At 43.8% G+C, this 22211-nt stretch overlaps 2 protein-coding genes across 4 annotated transcripts; one reads left to right on the top strand and one right to left on the bottom strand.

Moving 5' to 3' along the window:
* Positions 1-6642: 6642 nt before the first annotated feature.
* Positions 6643-13966, bottom strand: LOC123135585 (uncharacterized). 3 transcript variants are annotated; one of them, XR_006466071.1, is made up of 5 exons: positions 12902-13161; positions 12309-12487; positions 12072-12214; positions 11861-11980; positions 6669-7523 (listed from the first exon to the last, which is right to left on the bottom strand). XR_006466071.1 is itself a non-coding variant. In XM_044554714.1 (2 exons), the coding sequence occupies exons 1-2, from the start codon at positions 12015-12017 to the stop codon at positions 7219-7221; spliced, it is 462 nt and encodes a 153-aa protein (XP_044410649.1). In that variant the 5' UTR covers positions 12018-12065; the 3' UTR covers positions 6643-7218. The 3 variants fall into 3 exon arrangements, 1 of the variants encoding a protein (XP_044410649.1); XR_006466070.1 differs by lacking the exon at positions 12902-13161 and adding an exon at positions 13417-13966 and having other exon boundaries at positions 6676-7523; XM_044554714.1 differs by lacking the exons at positions 12072-12214; positions 12309-12487; positions 12902-13161 and having other exon boundaries at positions 6643-7523; positions 11861-12065.
* Positions 7204-11592, top strand: LOC123135584 (putative receptor-like protein kinase At3g47110). Its single transcript, XM_044554713.1, has 3 exons — positions 7204-7312; positions 8068-10821; positions 10902-11592. Exons 2-3 carry the CDS (start codon positions 8079-8081, stop codon positions 11282-11284), a joined length of 3126 nt encoding a protein of 1041 aa, XP_044410648.1. The 5' UTR covers positions 7204-7312; positions 8068-8078; the 3' UTR covers positions 11285-11592.
* Positions 13967-22211: the final 8245 nt, after the last annotated feature.

The following is a 22211-nucleotide window of genomic DNA, read 5'->3' as shown; positions in this document are numbered from 1 at the left end:
ATTTTTATGTAAAAAAAAATATATAAGTTTGAATGAAAATCATCCGGTTTGTTTAAATTTACCTTAAATTTGTTATTTTTTGTTAAATTCCTTTCAAAATGTGTCCGATGATGGTGGTACGCTTTAGATGGCTGGCTCCCATAGCAATGTCCAGACGCCAGCCTGCGCCCATCCGTGAACATATGAGATGTTGGAGATGCCCTTACACAACACACAAGACAAGGGACGCTCCAGTGCGAAACCTGCTCCCTTCATCACGCAGCGGCGAGGCTGTGTGGTCTCGATCGTGACCCTCCCTCCTAGCGACGCAATCCATCAGACACACCAGAGAGATCTACTCACCGTGTGAATAAACAATGAACTTGAATTCACGTGTACAAAACAAACTGCTAATTGAAGAAACGCTACAACTAACTAAAGCGATGGCTCCGGCCGGCCGTGCAGGGACGGCGAGGCAGGCGGCTCGGCTGGCTCGAGGCGGCGGATCGGGTATTCCCGAGACCCGAGAAACAGTGTTGACCGACCGTGCGTGGCTGCTTTCGCTTCGGCACGACACGACGAGGCTGTTACAGGCCTTATTTTTTTGTCCAAGCCCATCTCTTATAGTATCTATAATCTGGATCGTGGCTGGGCTGGGCCAAAATTTCAGGCTGGAGCGTGGCCCACTCTGTGCCTCCTCCAATGACCTGGATCGCAGAATAAAAGGAAGGGACTACGCAAAATTTGCCCGAACGGACTTTCGCGCCACACTCTGTACCAGCGTCTAATAAATTAATTATGTATATTTGCAGTTTTATAGTAGATATAATTTGCAACACATACATGACAATATATAAGATATGTTGCCATCTATGTAGGACACTATGATTATGAACAACAAGTCGACAACGCATATGCTGCAACACTTATATGCGTATCTCTTGTGAATTTTGCAACTTATAGCCAAAACATTGTTGAATATGTGTTGCTTTATAGGGGGTATCCTTGTAGTGTCAAATCTTATTTGCATTCCGTCCTCAAATCCATATGCCTTGTAGAAAGCTTCCCAATTAGAGCAACCGAAATGGGAGTGATTGACCGCATTGTACAGCTTAACCAGAAACTCATAACCATGCTTAGTTCTTAAGTGAGCCCTCCGCGTCTCCATATTCTCAAAGTCATCTAAACCAAAACCAAGTTTCTCCAATACGTATGGTCTAGCATGGCATGGGATGTACTAATCGAATTAAAAAAAATCCAGAAATTACACATTAAACAAAATAAGCACAAGTGATGAAATTAATTACGATGAAATGCTTGTCGTTGCGTACCGCACAAACATCAAAGGTCTCTTCCAGCTTCACGGGGAAAAATCTATCATTTTGCAGGTGAGTAAACCTGTCGCACAAACCCCGGCCATTGTAGCAGTACCCACACTCCGGGATTCCATCGTCATCAGACATCTCCTGTGTTCAAAATTCAAAGATTATAACTCGACGGCAAAACCCAAAATGGCGTTAAATGCTCTTTCCGGCATTTCCAATGCACTCGATATTTCCTATATTGTAGCACAAGCCATGCCAAAATTCACGGGAAAATTCGGCATGACCTTTGCTAAAAAAAATAGACATATCGAGCGCCTGAAATTTGCGGGGAATGCAAATTAATCAAAATTCCGGCAAAACATAGGCCACTGTAAGGTGTTCCCTACTCATGTAGCTACATAACATTGTCACAATTACTCATGTAGCTACTACTCTACTACAACTATCAAAACATCTACATCATCATCGACTGGTTGGTCTCACCTCGAGGTCGGAGGGGATCGGTGACGGGGATGATGCAGGGGCTCCTTGATTTCTACAAAAACAAAATATAAACAAAAACATTATTATCCTCATCTTTAGGACTTAGTGAAACCCTATAAGCTATCAACTAAACCTTATTATGCTGATTCAAAAGACCTATATTTACTAAAAAATTTGTAAAACCTAGTTCTAACCCTAAAAATTTGTCACTATAGTTCTAGCCCTAACATCTGTCCATCCATCCATCTATATATATATCCATCAATATAACCATCCGTCCATTTCAAATTCTACCAACTAAAAATTTCCATTACTAAAATTTCTAATCAAAAGACCTAAAAAATCTTATTCTATTCAGAACAGCTAAAATAGTCGAAAAATTATTCTATTAAAAGACCTACATTCTTCAATGTCTACATTCAAAAATCTACATTTAAATGACCTACATTCTACATGAACAGAGAGAAGGGAGGGAGGGAGGACGGGTAGGAAGGAGGGAGGAAGGACGGGTAGGAAGGAGGGCGGGAGGAGGGGAGGAAGGAGGGAGGAGGCGGGAAGGAGGGGTGAGGGAGGAGGATGGAGGTAGGATGAGCTACATCGGTGGCGGTGATGGCGGGAGGGGGCGGAGGTGGGATGGAGGAGGGGTGGAGGAGGGAGCTAGGGAGGAAGGGGGACGGCGGCGGGATGGAGGAGGGACTGGGTGTAGGAGGGAGCTAGGGAGGAAAGCGATGACGGCAGCAGTTGGCGGCAATGCGGCGGCGGCGGACGACGGGCTGTGGGGGAGAGTGAGTGGACTGGAGACGGGAGAGTGAGGGGCGGCCGGATGGAGAAGATAGGATGGATTTAGCAGTAGCGCGCTTTAGGGTAAAGCGCTACTGCTAAACGCCATAGCAGTAGCGCCCTTTCTTTTGGGTGCGCTACTGCTATGGCGCCTTCTACGAAAACATGCTGCTGCTAAGGCTAAGCATGCAAAAATAAACATAAAAAATACATTCGTTATCAATGATCTTTTTGTGTACAATCTGAATTATCAATATGAGTCCTCACCGATTTAGGAACCAGAGAAGACTCATATTGCGACCACAAATCCTACACATAGAGTTCAATGAAAACCAAGTGGTTGTAATAGTTTGAGAAGTAACATATTTAAGGTGGTAAACACCCTGTTCCCGGAACGAGGTGGGACTAAACAAGCAGTAGCGAGCTTTGGCGAAAAGTAGCTACTGTTGATCTCAATAGCAGTAGCGCGTTTACTAAACAGGCGCTACTGTTATAACTAGTTCGGCGGCAAGGTCGTGGCAATTATAGTAGTAGCGTTGTTTACTACTGACGCGCTACTGCTATGTGTATATCAGTAGTGCGTTTTGTTGACACGTCATACTGCTAAGTAGTAGTAGCGCCTTGTTTTAAACCGCGCTGCTGGCAAGATTCTATGTATAAGGTTTTCCCTAGTAGTGCAAAGGAGTAATTTAGATCAGTAACATATGCACGTTACTCGTCTAAATTACTCACCACAATGACCAGCCAGATGGGAATACTTTGACATTCATTATTAGTATTATTTCCAACAATTAGACCATATATCTGCTCCACTATAACACATTAAATGTGTAGCACATGAACCTTTCAGATTTTAACATCCTTTGCAAATAACAAAAAAGTACAGTTGACTTGCATCGATGTTAATTTGCTCACGCTACGCATAGGACGACTGGGGCAAAGATCAGCTAGGTCGCGAGCCGTCCAGTGCACTTCCCACCGTGCCATCGTCCCTCTCATCTGCACATCCCTTTTTGCAACATGATCCTTGTTTCAAACCCTGTTGCAACGTGACTCATGTTGCAACCCTGTTGCAACACAACCCATGTTGCAAATGCACATCCGATGGGTCCCCAGCAGCGAGTCCTCCCTTGCGGCATGAACCTTGTTGCAAGCACCTACGGCGAGTACCTTTGCAACACAAGCCCCAAAGCACCTCCGGTGAGACCCGCGGTACATCATCCATGTTGCCATCTCTGACGTCAACCACAACATGTTAGATTCTCAAGGCGAGTCCTGACTTCTGATCATCACCCTGTCGTACTTGTTGCAATAGCGTCGCTTTGCCTCGCAATCATTCCCTAGCGTCAAGAGTTGTCCCTACATGCGACAAACGTGTTGTTGTGGGTTCCAACCCGCAACGGCGGTGGTGGCGAAGCCTTATCTCTATTTGGTCGGTGATGGTTTTAGCAGTCGTGTCGGTGCGCAACAATGCTCGGTTGACAATGGGGGGTTGATGGGAGATTTTTCAGAGGAAGAAGGTTGGGAAAACGAGTTGATGTTGCTTCGCTAGGAGATCAGGCTTGAAGCGGTTAGTAGTGGGCGGGGAATCCCATGGGACATACGTCGTGCGGGAGAGGTGGTCGACATTCTTCCAGTTATCTGCCAATTGAGCTCGAGGGTGCCCCTCTTAATTTGTGTTACAAGGTTAGTCTCGTGTTTGGACACATGAACTTAAGAAATAGAAATGGGAGATGTGCAGTAATTAAGATGTAATGTATCTTGAATTAGATCAATGAGGGGCAACATTTCAATAGGTAGCAAACCTTTTGTCGAAACACATTACAAAATTGTTAATGAAGCCTTGTGTCATCATAGTTCTGACACATCAGTTCAGAATTTAATAGAAAAGGTACAATAAAAATAGTTTTAATGAAGTCTTACTTGACCTTGTGTCACCCCATGCTTCCGAACTCCACGCATGACTTCTTTGAGCCCATTCAGCAGCTAGAACGTGCCAGTGGACCTTAGGACTCTGGTTTGTAAACCTTCTGGAAGGTTCCTAACAATGTTAGTTCCTGACAATTTTATAGGAACCTTCTAGAAGGTTCAAGGTTCCTAAACCAATTTTTTACTAGGTTTTCCCTTTTTTGTTTTTTTGTTTTTGTTTTTTACATTTTATATATCTATTTCTTTTCCTTCTTCGTTTTCATATTTCCTGTTTCCTTTTTCAATTTTACTTTACTCTTTCAAAAAACATTCAGATATTTAAAATATTGTCCGCATTCTTCGAAAATCATGTTTTCACAATTAGTTCGTAAATTAAAACATGTTGGCCAGCCCAGTCGGGACTTTGCTGTGCGTCACGCCTCAAGCGTCACTCCATGGAGCCCATAATTTTATATTCAAAAAAGGTATTTCAAGGATTTAAAAATTGAAATCTTTTATGTGAGCACATATGGATGTTCTCTATGTACTTGTAATATTTCAAAAATAATATGATATATTATATGCTACCCAGAAAGTAAAAAAATCAGCCCAAGAACAACAAAATACGAGGACATTTTTGTTCTTGTGTTTGTCCTTTTTGTATAGACCCCATACAAATTGTATATTTATGAAACTTCGTACAGATATACTACATCTACATAAACAAGTACAAAAACGTTGGAAATTTTTCATGCAATATAAGTTAATATTTTGAAATTTTCTTTACATTCCTCCACACTGGAACTGCTCATGCTACATGAGCTAAGCACGTGAAAACGCCAAAAATGTCGTTTGAACGTCACATGGGAATCCCTCATAAAAAAAGAGCGTCACATAGGAATTTTGATGCAAAGAGGAACATATAAGGTAGAACCCCATGTCCGTTTTCCTCCAAAATCAGGCCTCCTTAATTTCAAAAAAAAAATTAGGCCTTCTTTGGTTCATTGGATAGGAATATCATCGGGATAGGAAAACTATAGAAAGTGTGATGAAACGTATCTCAAATCCTATGAATAATAATTGGAAAGATATGTCATTTGACTTACTAGTACATGGCACGTGGCATGCACGCGTATATTTAAGGATTATTATGAAATGTTCTATGTTGGGAGTGATTGAATGCATTTTCTTTAGCACATAATCATATTTACAATATTTATTAAAAAAAATCAAGTAAATTCCATACATGCGTGTCCTACACTAATTAGTCTGATCAATTGGAAGTTTACGCAAAAAGTATTGGTGAAAACTAAGGAAAAGATAGGTGAGCCAGTGCGTCTTGAGATTGACGAAGTCATCAAGGTGCCTAACTATCGATGGAACCGTCAACTCCAACTGGAAAGAAATCCGCTTTAATGAGACACACATATGTAAAACCTAGAGTTTAATCTCTAATGGGTTCGGGATACAATCATCCTCCAAACCATCCAATTATAGGTTAGTTCTCAGGTTATAATGTTTGTGACACATGTTTATAAAAGAATGTAATATAGTTGTTTCGTTACAGCTTGTATTAATCTTTTTTCAATCTAAAACAATTGAATGTGACCGTCTGAGGGTGCACTAGTGCATTTTCTTTCTCTCACCATGTTGCGTAGTAGTATTTGCCTTGTACGTGGCGCTAGTAGTGCTACTGTTGGGCATCGCTCTGGTCACGGGAGTCTGCTAGAGATTTCAGGTAGCATCATGGGCCGTCAGATCACCTTATTCAATGGTCTGCATTTGGCCACGTGGTCCTCTCTCTAAAGCAATTGATTGTGAGCTGTCTGATTACAGGTATCCAACGGTCTATATAAGTTGATGCTCGTATACTATACAAGCGTATATAAATAGATATGATAGGGATTGTTTTCCCCAATGAGCCTGAGCTAATTTTTTTTTTACCTCTGAAATAGTGATAATAAAAATCAATCATGTACAAGAGGATCTATTCCTGTAAACTGAAGGGCTCTAATGTTTTTTTCCTAAATGTAGAATTGCTAGAAAGTTCATGTAATCATATAGGAATTACAAAGGAACAAAGGATATGGAAATCCCTTTTAGAGCTCGGCCTCCAGTGAGGCCTCCAAATTCAAGTTTGAAATTTCATTCAAATTCATATTTTTTACATTTTAAAAAGTTCTGGAGAAAATACAGGTATACATGAAGGTATAACACGTATGTGCTTAACTGCAAAATACATTGAAATGAGGATTGTGCAAAAAAGACAAATCTAGGGCTGTTTAGCACATGATACTATTCATCCGTCCAGGCCATGAATTTATCTTTTTTTACAGGTCACTACTCAAGGTATTCTTTGAGGCATAATTTTTTCAGAATTAAAAGTTTGAATTTCAATTTTTCAAAAATAAAGGCCTCCATGGAGCTCGGCCGCCAAAACGCCTCTCTCCCAAGGATAGCAACTCCTTTGTATCAGTATTCAAAGTATCTAAATATGCCGCCGTATGATAGGATCAGCTGCTAAAACAAACATTCTACACAAAGTCAAAGATTATAAACCCACGTGCTTCTTTATTTTCATCTTTGACCCCACCCACCCCTGCTCTTGCCGTTGCCGTGCACACATCCGGCTCCTGCACCTGCAGCGACACCGACTGGCCCCTCGCAAGTTGAAGCAAGTCCCCTCGCAAGTGGCCAAGTTGTGATCCCATGGCAATTTCATGGAGGATATAAACGCGGTGCCTCATTTGTAGCTCACAGACTGGACGCTGGTGCAGCCCCAGGGAAAGGACGCCATCTTCTCTTCAAGAACCGGCAGCAAGGATACAACAAACAAGGTATGTGATCCATGCCTCGTCGAGTTTCCCTTCGGCATTTCTGTAGGGGAACTTTCTTCTGGGTGAAGGGATGTGCAATCTTGTATGTAGTATTTGTGCAAACCAATACTTCGAAAATATCGTAGCGTGTGCGCAGTTACGGAAAACGCATGTTCCGCAATCCGCATAACCATTGCCATCGACCATCGCTCGATACAGAAGCGGGCGGATCCTGCAAGTTCAGTATATAGTTAGAACAGGGAAACGGCAAGTTAGAACATATCAAGTTTTCTTTATTAGGAAAGGATCCTATAGAAGCACAAGGATCGACTCTAATAACCAATGAATATTTAAGAATCGAGGGGAAAAAGTGTTTGAAAATCTCACAGAAAGGAGAATAGCACTGAATTGAGGTTCTAAAGAAGATGAATTCCGGAACAAAAACAATGAAGGAAACCCAGGGAAAGGGATTTCAGTCCATATCTAGTCTATATTGGAATATCTAAAAAGACTTATATTTAGAAACGGAGGGAGTATATGATAGCAGAAAAGGCTCACAAAATCTTATTTGCCAGATGTTAGATGCATTTGTTTAGCATACTGGATGCTGCTTCATATGGACAAATTAGACCCTTTACAAACCAAAAAAACTCAGTAAGTCTCAACAATGAAAGCAGTAAAGCTTTGGCAATGTAGATTAACGAGCTTAGAATATGTTCACTGGTTTTGGGTGTGTGTGAGTTAATTAAAGCTTACATTTCTTTCGTGATTCCCAGTGTCGTCAACGATGTTCCCTGTTCTGCTGCTGCTTCTGGTGCCATATGTACTCCAATCAGCATCAGCGAGAACATTCAGCAACATGACTGATGTGGATGCCTTGCTGGCATTCAAGGCAAGCCTAAGCAACCAGCAAGGTGCCCTAGCTGCATGGAACACAACTACTGATTTCTGCTCGTGGCCAGGTGTCAGTTGCAGCCTCGAGCATAAGCACAGAGTTACGGTGCTTAACCTCACTTCGAAGGGCCTCGCCGGCACAATCACCCCATCAATTGGAAACCTCACATTTCTGAAAATACTAGACCTCAGCCAGAACAATTTCCGTGGTGCAATACCTTCATCAATTGGTCGTTTATTTCGGCTACAACATCTCAACTTATCCAGCAATTCACTTGATAGTGATGTAAACGCTGACCTGAAGAACTGCACAAGTCTTGAGAGCATCGATCTTGACGGTAATTTGCTCACAGGAGAAATCCCTGCCTGGTTTGGAGGCTTGTCAAATCTGAAGACCATGAGAATGTATAGGAACAGGTTCACTGGGATAATCCCGCCGTCGATTGCCAACCTCTCAGCACTGGAAACAATCGATTTCGCAGCAAACCAACTGGAAGGTGTCATCCCGGAGGGCCTTGGCAAGATGACAAGTCTTTCCTCCATTCGACTGAGTGAAAACCACCTCTCAGGCACTATCCCTGCAGCTTTCTTTAACCTTTCCTCTCTGAGCACCTTCGCTGTGGCAGCAAATAAGTTGCATGGTAAACTGCCCTCGGACTTGGGAGCTCACCTCCCAAATCTCAAGGACCTACTCCTCGGCACCAATAGGTTTACAGGATACCTTCCAGCTTCTCTTGTGAATGCAACAAAGATTTATAGACTAGACATGTCATTCAATGGCTTGACTGGTAGATTGCCTCCGGAGATTGGAATGCTCTGCCCAAAACACCTCAGTGTTTCAGAAAACCAGATCGTGGCAAGTACCCCGCAGGACTGGGAGTTCATGACGTTGTTGACAAACTGCACACGCCTTCGTGTATTAAAGCTCTCTGGAAACAAGCTAGGTGGTGTGTTGCCAAGCTCTGTTGGCAACCTATCAGCACAACTTCAAGTGCTTTATGTTGGATATAATATGATTTCTGGAACAATACCATCTGGCATAAGCAATCTTGTTGGGCTAAATTATTTAACACTCTCTTATAACCAATTTACTGGTGTCTTGCCTGAAAGCATGGGAAGACTAAATTTGCTACAAGGTTTGTATATGCATAATAATCTGTTGACCGGGCTCATTCCATCCTCCCTTGGGAACATGACACGGCTACTAACTCTTTCTGCATGGAGGAACAAGTTTGAGGGGCCTCTTCCAGCAAGCTTAGGGAGCCTCCAGGAGATAACTGGAGTTGATTTTTCATACAATAAGTTGACAGGTCAATTGCCTAAAGAGATCTTCAGCCTATCGTCTCTGTCGGACACCCTAGATTTGCGAAGAAATTACTTTGTTGGTCCTCTTCCACGTGAAATTGGCAGTCTGACAGCGCTTGCAAACTTGTACCTCTCTCAGAACAACTTATCTGGGACCCTGCCCAATGAACTCAGCAATTGTCAAAGCTTGGTAAAACTCATGTTGGACCATAACTCCTTTAGTGGTACTATTCCCTCATCTATCAGCAAAATGCGAGGGTTGGCATTTCTAAATCTTACCAGGAACACACTCTCTGGTGAGATTCCTCAAGGGTTGGGACTCATGGCCGGTATTCAAGAATTGTATCTTGCACACAACAACTTGTCTGGTCATATTGCTGAAAGCTTGGAAAACATGGCATCAATGTACCAATTAGACCTGTCCTTCAATAATCTGGATGGCAAAGTTCCATCGGAGGGCGTGTTTAGTAATATGACTGGATTTTTGTTTGAAGGGAACTCAGGACTTTGTGGTGGTATTTCAGAATTACATTTGCCCCCATGTCCGCCAGAATCAATGGAACACACAATGAGAAAACGCAATTTGATTATCACAATAGCTACCCCAATTGCTGGCATAATTATATGCTTGTGTGTGGTGCTTGTTTTCTTCGCGATAAGAAAGAAATCAAAAGCTCGATCTACAACCATGGGAGGATTTCAATTTATGGATGACAATTATCCCAGAGTTACTTATGCTGAATTGGTCCAAGGAACAAGTGGCTTTGCCACAGACAATTTGATAGGTAGAGGAAGATATGGATCAGTGTATAAGTGTGATTTTCTGCTAAACACCATGATGACCACTGTAGCTGTGAAGGTGTTCGATCTTCAACAGTCTGGGTCTTCCAAAAGCTTTCTAGCTGAATGTGAGGCACTTGGTAGCATCCGCCATCGTAATTTGATTAGCGTCATAACTTGCTGCTCAAGCTCTGACTCAAACCAAAACGACTTCAAGGCCCTTGTGTTGGAGTTCATGCCTAACGGGAGCCTAGATAGGTGGTTACACATGGATGTACATGCATCACAGCAACTGCAAGGTTTGACATTGATGCAGAGATTAAATATTGCAGTTGATATCGCTGATGCATTAGATTATTTGCACAACAACTGTGAACCACCAATAATTCACTGCGACTTGAAGCCAAGCAACATTCTTCTTAACGAGGATTTAGTTGCTCACATTGGGGACTTCGGCCTTGCAAAGATTCTTTCCGAACCAGCAGCAGAGCAGCTGATTAATTCAAAGAGCTCCATTGGAATAAGAGGAACAATTGGATATGTAGCTCCAGGTAGCTCAAATTTTCTAACATTACACTCTGCAACATACATTTTTGCATGCAAAATGACTATATTTGTGTACGATATGTAGAGTATGGCGAAGGCGGTCAAGTTTCTTCATGTGGAGATGTATATAGCTTCGGAACTGTCATCCTCGAGTTGTTTACAGGCATGGCACCAACTCATGATATGCTCAGAGACGGGTTAACCTTGCATAAGCATGCCAAGAATGCATTTACAGGGATGCTAATGCAGATTGTTGATCCAGTGCTACTTTCCATTGAAGAAGCCAATCTGACTAGTCTGCAGGATGGAAGCAACACAATGGAACATGGCAGGAATGCCATATTGTCTGTCATGAAGGTTGCGCTATCATGCAGCAATCATGCACCAACAGAGAGAATGTGCATGAGAGATGCTGCTGCTGCGATTCGCAGGATAACGGATAGCTATGTTAAAAATAAGACAAACTGAGGAAGTTGTTGCAACTGCATATAACACAAAGCATTTTGCTGAAACAAGAGCAGCACCTGAAACATCCAGGTCAGGCCCCCCCTGAAGTGGCGTCATGCTTAATTTGCTTTGTAGTGGTTATGTTTTGCATTCCAAGTGTGATGTTGTATATGTTAGTTTCTGCCTAGCCATTATCTTTTAGTTACATACATATGTAATTTGTTCAGAGAGGTCCAACGAGTGTTGAAGGCCTTAGCCTAGGCCAAGTCGGGCTTTCGAGCCTACTCTCTAAAAAAGAGTTGTGTAAATGGAAGGCGGATACAAGTCGCATCTGGGTTGAGTTTGAATAAGACATTATATCTCATCAGATTTTAAATTGATGTTGTATTGCATTTGAGTTGGGATGTATCGTACCCGTCCGATGTTGTTCTTGACTAGTTTTTCTAGTGGAACTTGTTCTATCTAACTGTGTTTAATCTTCTGATGTATGACGCGCAAAGCTTTTGTGTGTTTACAAAAAGGAAAAAAAAAGTTCAATATTCATATCTTCTATTCTACAAGAAAAAAAAAGATGGAGAAAGGATATTCAATACTCACCATACTTCAGGAGGTCATCAGAACACCATCTCAAGTGAAATGCCAATCTGGTCCGGGTGGCGCTTGCTCCGGTCGTGAAGGCCCTTCTGACTTCAAGATTAGGAACCCCACGTGCACTACCTGGCATATAATTAAGACAAGAGACTATAAGCACCATATTCGCGATTATTTTCCAACGTATATCAGTGGTGCTAATGTAACTTCTCCGCACAAGTTCCGAGGAGTTCATGGTTATGCAACACCCTGTGCGCACATAAATACCAATACCACCCTCCATCTTCCGTCCTTAACAGGCTTAGCATCGCAGGGCACTTTGTTCTAGTGGATGAACTTGTTCTCCCTGTCTGGCTTGCCCTGCAGAAAAACCACCATTTAAATTCACACTCCTGCACATAAATCCGCAAGCATTTCCTTTGAGTAGAAAGTGAAAAAAAAAACAGGGACTCACTGCACAACTGCAAACAATCCCTGGGACGTTTTGGTGACACTTTCCTGATACCGAAAACATTCTCCCACAAGTACAGGTTGCAGAATTTGCTCCTCGAGGAAAACACCTGATTGCTGCCTCGAGTGGAGGTACAAGGTTTACAATGACAACACTTCATCGGGTAAACTGGATGGCGCCGCCTGAAAAATGCCACCAAGACACATAAACCAACTAAGAAGGATCACTATTGACTTATTTAGTGCTGATCAGAACCACATGCCATATCCGTGGTGAGAACGGTAGGGTTGAAATTGGAGCGAAAGAAATAAGTATTCGCTATATGGTTGGATTTTTTTTCCTATCTTTGAAAATAGGGGGTATGGATAATGTCACCGCAGAAAACAAATTGCTGGATGTGTTTCTGGTAAGATGTTTTTTGCGTGTATCACGGAATGCACTTTTGGGAGCGAAAACTACAGGACACACCGAGCTGGGCTTGTTCTCCGATAATAATAAGAAAACATCGAACAGGTGAGCAGCAGTTGAGTAATTTGCAGAATTCTTCATACTGCAATTCAGTATCAAGAAAGACATGGACCTGCGCTTCCACTCACCCGGGACGCACTGAGAGGTGCCTCCCCAGAGCAGTTCGGATCAGGGACAACTGGACCGGCAGGCCAGTCCGGACTGGTACCCGGAGCCCAGAGACGGAGCAATGGCCACCGGCTGGTTCGGCGCAGCCGGCCAGTATACAGTAGGGTGCTTGAACGGCCACATCCGCCAGACCCGGAGAGGCGTCTGATCCGCAAAGGCTACCTCAGTAAGCACTCCACAGCAGCCATTGTATCTGCCATCTCTTCGCCGTGCAGCAAGCCACCGATGCACAATTGCATATATATAGTAGGATGCTACTATATACAGGTACTCCCTCCGTTCGGAATTACTTGTCACAAAAATGGATGTATCTACAACTAAAATACATCTAGATACATTCATTTCTTGGACGAGTAATTTCCAACGGAGGGAGTACCTAAGAAACATAGCATATATATTTCTGCGGAGGCTTCAGAGCAGAAGAAGATGCACAATTGCTCGAGCTGTGTAGCAAATGAGATTCCGGGGTACTCACTGATTTTCCTCGGGAAGCGCCGCCGTCACCATACTCGATGCTGACGGAGCCACGGCCAAAAACAAGATTGGTTAGCGCATCTCCAAGGGCACGCATTTGATCGAACACCTGGTGTGCCCCTGCCTTCAGCGCGCCGCCACCAGTCCGGCGAGCTCGGATCTGGTCAGATCACTGACCGCCAGCGGCCATCTCGCTCGCTGGACGCCATGGCACGCTCCAGCCGCTGACCTTGGCCGGCCGCGTCCTGCTTCCTCCCGGCTACGCACAGCCTGGGTGCTTGGGCCAGCGTGCGTGCTTGCGTGTGCCGGAGGAAGGAGGCTACGAGCAACTTGGGCCACAGGAAGGAGGCTGCTAGCTCAGGGAGATGCGGTAGGGACGGCGGCCGGCGATGATGCGTGGTCGCGCGAGGTGGGCATCGACTGCTGGACGGGGGAGACGAGCTCCGGGACGGAGATTGAGGACAGAGGGGCTTGGACTGACGCGTGGGTCCAATCCAGACCTGGCCACCTGGACCATGCGCAGCACGTGGGCACGTGGCTAAATGGAGTACTCCCTCCGTTCCAAAATATAGCGCTTCCTCTGTTTTCGTGCTTTAACTTTGACCATAAATTTAACCAACCAGACCGAGTGCGGCGGGAGAAAATAAATTTATGATTAAAGTTGGACCTCAAAAAACGCGGACACACTATATTTTGAAATATAGGGAGTATGATGCAACCGACGGCTCCTCATTCCAAGTCCGAAATTACAAGTCAGTGCATAAAGGGCCTCACCAAAGCTGCATGTTAGAATGTATGACCAACCTCATTGGCTTGGGATTGATGATGCTCGTCGTGAATCGGTGGATACGTGACCCGATCTGCGAGAGTGGGAAAGAGGAGCAATGGCAACATGGATGGGCCAGGATGGGTCGCTAGGAGCGTACAAGAATTTGTTTCTTCCAACACAGTCATGTTTTCTACACATAATGAAATAGCTGAAAGCCTAAAACTATAGCAAGACCTCAAGAGAAGAGAAACACCATGGAATGTACAAAGATGGAATGAACACCGCTTGCAAAGATTGATATTGTGGACACAATCAACATGGAGGAGAACTTCAGTTTCCATCATCATCTAACCAAGCAATCAAGTGGCTTCAGCTTGGCCATCTAGTTGCCACCCAACAACATCCCTCGAAGAGGAGGAATGCTGACATGAACTAGGCAAGGTGAATCATAGACATGCTAACCTAGCTTTAAATGAGAGCATCGTTCTCTTCCAAAAACTTGGTCGAACGACAAGAACAATGTGCACACCTTGTCATGAAACAACCCTTCAACACAAAAGAGGGAGCTAAAGCAGACACCACGAATCCTGCCACCATGACTCGCAGCCATGAACCTCATACTGACTAAACCGTCCTCTCATCAGAACAATAGACAACCAATGATGGTCAGTCACTAGTGTAGAGACCTGCTATATAAACGGTTTTTAACTCCTTTCTGCAACGGTGTTTGGAACCGTCGCCAAGTGAGTGTGGGCGATAGTGGGGGCTTTCCCACACGACCCAGAAACCGTTGGGGATAGGCCCTCCTGGCACACAAGCTAGGGCAAAATGAGCTCGTGTGCGATATTGGCGGGGCATTGAAACCCAATTGTTTCTGTTCGTATGTACATCCCACATGGTGAATCCCAGAAAAATATTTTCGTTCGTATGTATATCACACACAGTTTTTTGTGTGGAAACGTTTGTGTAAGGTGGCCTAACGCAAATAGTTCCCTGGCGGAAACCGTGTGTGATTGTTAGTTGATCGAACACGCCTACTTTCTAGAAACCGTGTATGTTGTTTGAGTTCATCGTCCACGATGTTGTCTGTGTAACCGTCTGCAATAGAAAATCCCAGTTAAGGACAGTATAACCCCACCTAATCCCTGCCCTCACAGCGATTTGCATTTTCGGCCGTCCTTTTTTATGTACTAAACAATCTTAGCCGTTAGATCTTGTGCCAGCACGATTTTTTTCGCGAGATGGGCTGGCTGTCCTTAAGGGCAGCTATTCCTGTAGCTTTTTTGGCCCAATGTGGTTAATTGGGCTGGTATTTGGTTTTCTGGCCCATTTCTCGTGCTCACTCGCCGTTGCAAATCTCCACCTCGACGACTCCTCTCCTCGATCTCTCTCTTTTTGTCCGCCTGTGTAGGGCTTGCACCGGAGCTGCGACGGGTTCTCACGCTGGGTATGGTAGGAGACCGCACGCGCTTGACCGCCGGCGGGGCTTGCGCCCGGGCCGGGATAGTTGACGCGGAGGGTGAAGGAATCCTTCCTCCTCCTGATCTCCCCTCCTCCATCGTCTTCGAATTGGGGATCTCACGTTCCAACCAAGCCCCACGGAAAAGCTCGGACACAGCCCGTTCCAAGCATCGGGTTTCGTTGATCCGTCGTCTCGCAGACCGCTCGCCGGCGTCTCCACCACCGCCATGTACAGTGCATCCGGCTCCAGAGCAGGGCTACACCGACCGAGGGCGAGATCGAGGAACGCGTGAGGAGGCCGAGCTGCAGGCTGCTGCCGTGGCAGCGGATGCTAGTGGTCGCGGCCGCGGCGGGGGGCCATCATCGTGTCTGGCGAAGGGTATGTATCTAAGAATTGCTCATATCCTTCTTTTTGTGTATATCTGCATGTGTCAGTTACTACTTTTTCTATGTGGAACTGTTGGAGAGGAGGCCCGGGATAGCAACTTTCTAATCTGATCTCTCCGTTTAGTGTTCGAGGATAGTTCACACTTCACACTGAAACATAATTGGTTTGGCGGCTCCTTGCATTGGTTGAAGATCTGGACGGCCTCCATCGCAGTCAGCTACCTGGGCTTCTCCTTGGTCAGGGAACGTTGCTTGCGTGCAGGCTTTGCTGGCAGGGCCAAAAGCACGTGGCTGTCGCCTGCTTCAGCGCCAGTGCCGCTAACAAAGCCGGCTTGGGGGACGACGACGCTAACAGAGATGGCTTTTGCCGTTGTGCGGTGCAGAAATGGCAGCTGCGACTACCTTGGGCAGAGGCAAGGAGGGCTTTGGGTTGTGCCGGCGACCTGGCTTGTCTCGAGGGGATACGGCTAACGCGTCGAGATTCATGCTGTTGTCAAGCGTGTCGTGGGATGGGATCTGAGCACCGCCGTCACCATACACTAGATCAACTGGGAGAAATACCATTCATACTTATTGCTGAATTTGTGTTTTGATGATTACTAAAGCCTACTGATTTCTTATGTACCACATTGCAATCTGCAACTCCTTTTTGTGTGTTTGTGTGTCCGCAGCAGCAGCACATTACAAGTTTTTTTTACATTTCTCCCCATTTTGTATTGTAGGTGTGATCTGGTTGTGGTAGTAAGGTTTTTTATACGTTTCTCCCCATTTTGTATTGTAGGTGTGATTTGGTTGTGGTAGCGAATGGGGGGAGGAGAAGACCGCCTCCGGCCTGTTGAACCCCTTCGTGGTGACCTCAAGGCAAGTCAGGAGCGGATTGCCAAGGGAGGTTAAACCATCCTGCTCCAGCCGGATCTGAAGGTCGGCGCCCCATGGTTCACCTAGGGCACCGTCCTCAGGTTCGTCATCTACTTGCCGGTCGTCTCGTGCCTGTTTGCCAGTTGTTCACGACGACGACAATGTTGGCTCATTTTGGTGGTTGCTTATTGTTGGCAGGTTCGTCCAGCACACCGGAGGTCTTGGAGTGGGTGATGACCATCGACTCCGATATACTGCAGCTTGAGGACACTATCGCCATCCACAGAAATGAAATCTTGGATTGAAATTTGTAAGTGGAGGGTATATTCTAACCTGCAAAATAATGTGTACCTGATGAGAGAGTAATAATAGCAGAATGTTGATGTCTTTGTGTTTGGGGTTTGTTAGGCAGAAGGCCACGATGGGAAACTGGTGGACTCCTTGCAAGGTACAATACTACCAATTTTATTTCTGAATGTTGTGTTGCACAGTCACAATATCTATGAAAAAAAAACTTCGGCAATGCTTATTCATAGTTGAAAATCCTCTTCTGATTATGCAATACATCCTGTAACTCCTCTGGACATTGATGTCAAATCCCCTTCTCCAAGGTAACTAGACAATCATCTACATTCAAATTTGCAAGCTTTGTTTCTCTCAAGTCATCCACTCACCCCCTATGTGAATTTGCTCCTGAACTAATAGAGCCAGTTGCAGTAGTATTATCTTTATCTGATATGAGTGAAAGGAAATATTTATGGAGGAAATTAATTTTACACATCCTATAGATTAGCTTTATCTAAATCATGTGGTCCTTTTTCAGTTATGAGTTGCAGTAGTGTTACATGAAGATTATAAATTAGGTACGATTTTTTTGCTCTCTAATTCATGAGTATCTGGGTACAGACTTAGTATCTAATTTTACCATGTGATGGCACTGAAACCATGTGGTGAATATGGTTGAACCTTACAAGCTGGCCTCAAGAACACAAAGATCTGTTCCATTTTATTTTCCTGGAGGTCATAAATACTTATTTTTCTTATTGCAGTTCTGACCTCCGAGGTATGCAAACAAAAAAGAGCAGAAAGCAATGTTTGCTACAGATTCCTGTAATTGTCTTTCTGTAGAACGTTTAACCTTAGTATATAATTCCTAGAGATAAAAAAAACTAATCACCCTAGCTGGGTTTAAATTTAGGACATCATTTTTTGGGTTGTCGAACAAGGTTTCACAATAGTGGTAGTGATAGTTCAAACTTGAAATAACTTGATTGTTGCCAGATGAACGGATGTTATGTTTTCACATATGAAAAAGTTTTATGTATGTAGATACTCATGCAATAAAATTTGATTGAATCTTTGTTGAAATTTATTTCAGTACTAATGCATAACTAAGTAATGATATCTAGCTTAAGCAGCTCAATTAGGACGCAATGGATACATGCTAGGTGTACTGCATATTACGCATATCTTGCATTTATTTCAGTAGTCACTTTGTTGTAATACTCTCTGTCTTTCATCTTATACATGATGTTACTTGATGTATCAATTAGCTCGTCCTGACTGGGAAATTTTCTTTTCTGTATGCGACGCAGGTGGTTGCTGATTGGTTGACATTTCAATTTGGGCATTATTTAATTTGTGCAAGTGTAGTGACACCATTTTCCATGCTGGTTTCTTTTGATAAGCCTTTTCATGTATAAAATGAAATTGCTGGTCTGCCACTTCCTTGTATATAGGTTTCAGCATGGTTGCTCTTTAACAATACAAGTAAACAAAAAAGAGAAATATGATTACCACATATCCCGCTCGCATGGTAGTATTTAGCATATCTTTATTTGATATTGCAGCTAATTTAATTCTTGTTAGGACTCTTGTCCTATGAATATGACATCCTCCACAAGAAATGCACAGGTTATATTTACCATCTAAATTGTTGTGTATGTTGTTATACAAAGCCAATTTGTATATGTTATCTTGCTTTTACTGAGTATATGTGAGATTTCCTTGGATTACCTACTAATGTATTATTGTGTTTAGGTAAATTCAATATATTTCATGTAGTCATATATTTATCAAAATTCATACCATTTCATTGTACAAATAGACGGGCGCAGCAACGCGCACCATCAATGATCTAGTAAGTAGGGTAATTAGCCTATTATTGATAATCCATGTACTAATCCAATTGATATTTCATATAAAAATACACCAGATATTTCATATCCGTATAACAGCAACCAGGATTTCATAATTGAATTACATCAGATAGCTTCGGCATTCAGTTCCGCCATTAGACAACAGCACCAAGTTTCACATGCAACATCAAAAACCTTTGGAAAGTAGCATCATACACGGTAAATAGACAGATGAATCTCATCTAGGAAACTGCAGAAACGGAAGGAAAATGTTGAGCCTTCAGTGATGTTGAATGTCCTTGCAACTTCAGGCCAGTGGCTATGGATAATTGTCCGCCCAACCTTCGTCCTCTTCAGCAAGACTTCAATATTGTACTGTGGGTGTTGAATTAATATCTTCCTTGCCTCTTGACCATGCAGGTGGTTTGAGAGGTAATCATCGGTGAACTGCTTTGAAAAGTACTGAAAACAAAGATATGCATAAATCACTGCTATAAATTTTGAAATGGCGCAAGGGGTAAAAACAAGGTAAAAGAGTTAGTACCATCCTATAGTTGACTGATGTCTTCTTCATTGTGCAAACAAAGATCTTGCTGTTATTCGTCGCAAGTTTCTTCATCCTAACAATCTTTCTGAGTTTCTTAACTTCACTGATATTCATGGACATCTCATTTCCCCATATGCAAAATGGGTCGAATAGTGGGTCTAAGAGCATCTCCACTCGTTCGGCACCCTAGCGCATAGCCCGGTGCATTTTTGGGCGTCCACCCGGTGATTTTTAGACCCTGGGGGCGACCAAGGCCCTAGCCACGCCCCTAGGTGCCGCCCCCAGGGCGCCACACGCGCCCCATATTCAAACTTGATCGTTCCCGCTCCAAAAAGGCCATAATCCGGCAATCATCGCAATAGTTCAGCGATTCAGTGCCACAGTTCGGCGATCAAATGAAAGGATATGTAGTAGTTCGGCGCACAAAAAAAGGAAGGATGCAAATGGAATGCATCAAACGTCGAGGTCGACCTCCGGCATCGTCGTTGGCGTGCGCGGGCTGGGAGGAGTCGGCGCGGCTTCTGGACTAGTCGGCGCAGCTTCTGTGCTGCTGGGCGTCACGGAGACATCGTCAGTCAGGCTGGGCGGCGGCGGCGGTGTTAGAGTCGCCGGCATCTGGTTCAGGATGAGGCCTTGCTTCACCGGGAACCATGCCTTGAGCTTCTCATCGCCGCTCTGAAGCATATCAGCGCTGCCCATCAAGAAACCAGGTTATTGTTCCTCTTCTTGGCATCTTGAGCTTTGAGTTTCGCGGTGACGTTGGTCTGGAGCAAGTCGAGTTTGATGGCGTTGTTCGTAATCAAAGCAGCCCACCTCGCCTCAGTTTTCTCTTCTTGCTGGGCGGCCCTGATCTTGGCGTCAGGGAGGCAATGCTCGATGGACTCTTGCACGCTTGCGGAAGCCGACTCGGCGTGTTTTGCCTTCTTGGCCCCTTCCGGGCGCCCGTTTGCCACTCCCGGTGTCGGCGCGTCCGGCTTGTACGTCTCCTTGGCCTTGGCGAGGGTGCGCCGGATATCCACCCACTTGTCGCACTTGTCGATCCGTTTGAAGACGTGGAGGTACTTAAACTCTTGGTCATCGTTGTCATCGCAGTACATGGCGAACATGCGCAGCAGCTGCACCAAAGAGCAAGCATCAGTCGGCGCGGGTGCGCAAATGGGCAGCTGCACCAAAGCGACGCCATCAACTTTCAACCGTTTATGCCTTCATTTGCTATTTGTTTTGAGAACTAAATGACCTGGAAATTGAAAAGCACTATAAATGAACTCTGAAAAAGTTGAAACTTGGCATGGTATCATCATTTCACCCACATATCATGTTCAAAAAAGTAGAGAGGGTTACGGCAAAAACTGGATGCACTTCGTTTACAAACTGGACAATCTCTTTCGAAGTATTCGGGTTTATGAGGTTATGGCAAGCTGTTTTTTAGTCCCACCTCGCGAAGTGAGAGGGACTAGGAGCGGTTTATAAGCCCTGAGTGCAGAGACGATGAAGAAGTGGCTCAATGCTCACGTTGCTTAGCTTCAAGCCTTCAGGAATACGGTAGACTGCATGGAGCTATGCGCAGTGCAGTTTACACTATTCCGAATGGCTTGAAGCAAATTAACGAGCATTGCACCTCTTTTTTATTTTTAATAACTTATTACAAGTCCGGACTTCTTCTGTTATGGCAAAAACTAATTGCACGTCGATATTTCTTTTTTTTAAGTTATAACTCCAGACTTTGACCATCAAGTTTTGCAGAAAAGAAAAATAGCAGAAAAGAAGAAAAACTATAGCTGAAAAGAAAAAACAAAATAAAAAACTACTCAGAAATAAATAGAAGAAAATAAATATAGCAGAAAACAAAAAACTATTCAGAAATAAATAGAAGAAAAAATAAAGCAGAAAAGAAAAAAAATTATATTTGCTATTTTTCAATCGTTTACAAAATGACCATGAAATTGAAAATCACTACAAAATGAACTCTGAAAATGTTGAATTTTGGCAAACTAGATGAAAAACTACTCACAAATAAATAGAAGAAAATAATAACAGAAAAGAAAAACTATACAAAAAACTACGCAGAAATAAGAAGAAGAAGAAGAAGAAGAAGGAGAAGAAGAAGAAGAAGAAGAGGAGGAGCAAGAAGAAGGAGAAGAAGAAGAAGAAGAAGAAGAAGAACAAGAACAAGAAGAAGAAGAGTAGGAGAAGGAGGAAGAAGAAGAGGAAGAGGAGGAAGAAGAAGGAGAAGAAGAAGAAGAGGAGGAGGAGAAGGAGGAGGAGGAGAAGAAGAAGAAGAAGAAGAAGAAGAAGAAGAAGAAGAAGAAGAAGAAGAAGAAGAATAAGAAGAGGAAGAAGAAGAGTAGGAGAAGAAGAAGAAGAGGAGAAGGAGGAGGAAGAAGAAGAAGAAGAAGAAGAAGAGGAAGAAGAGGAAGAAGAAGAGGAAGAGGAGGAAGAAGAAGGAGAAGAAGAAGAAGAGGAGGAGGAGAAGGAGGAGGAGAAGAAGAAGAAGAAGAAGAAGAAGAAGAAGAGGAAGAAGAAGAGTAGGAGAAGAAGAAGAAGAGGAGAAGGAGGAGGAAGAAGAAGAAGAAGAAGAAGAAGAGGAAGAAGAGGAAGAAGAAGAGGAGGAAGAAGAAGCAGAAGAGGAAGAAGAT

The sequence above is a fragment of the Triticum aestivum genome, chromosome 6B (genome assembly GCF_018294505.1).
Source record: "Triticum aestivum cultivar Chinese Spring chromosome 6B, IWGSC CS RefSeq v2.1, whole genome shotgun sequence".
Taxonomy (NCBI): Eukaryota; Viridiplantae; Streptophyta; class Magnoliopsida; order Poales; family Poaceae; genus Triticum; species Triticum aestivum.
Note: the sequence above shows the minus strand (reverse complement) of the source record. Positions and strands in the feature narration are given on the sequence as shown.

Coding starts and splice junctions, on each gene's coding strand:
- LOC123135584 (XM_044554713.1), top strand. CDS start 8,079: ATGTTCCCTGTTCTGCTGCTGCTTCTGGTGCCATATGTACTCCAATCA. Junction 10,822..10,901: donor AATTGGATATGTAGCTCCAG/GTAGCTCAAATT, acceptor TACGATATGTAG/AGTATGGCGAAGGCGGTCAA.
- LOC123135585 (XM_044554714.1), bottom strand. CDS start 12,017: ATGGTGCTTATAGTCTCTTGTCTTAATTATATGCCAGGTAGTGCACGT. Junction 7,524..11,860: donor TGATGACCTCCTGAAGTATG/GTGAGTATTGAA, acceptor CTGAACTTGCAG/GATCCGCCCGCTTCTGTATC.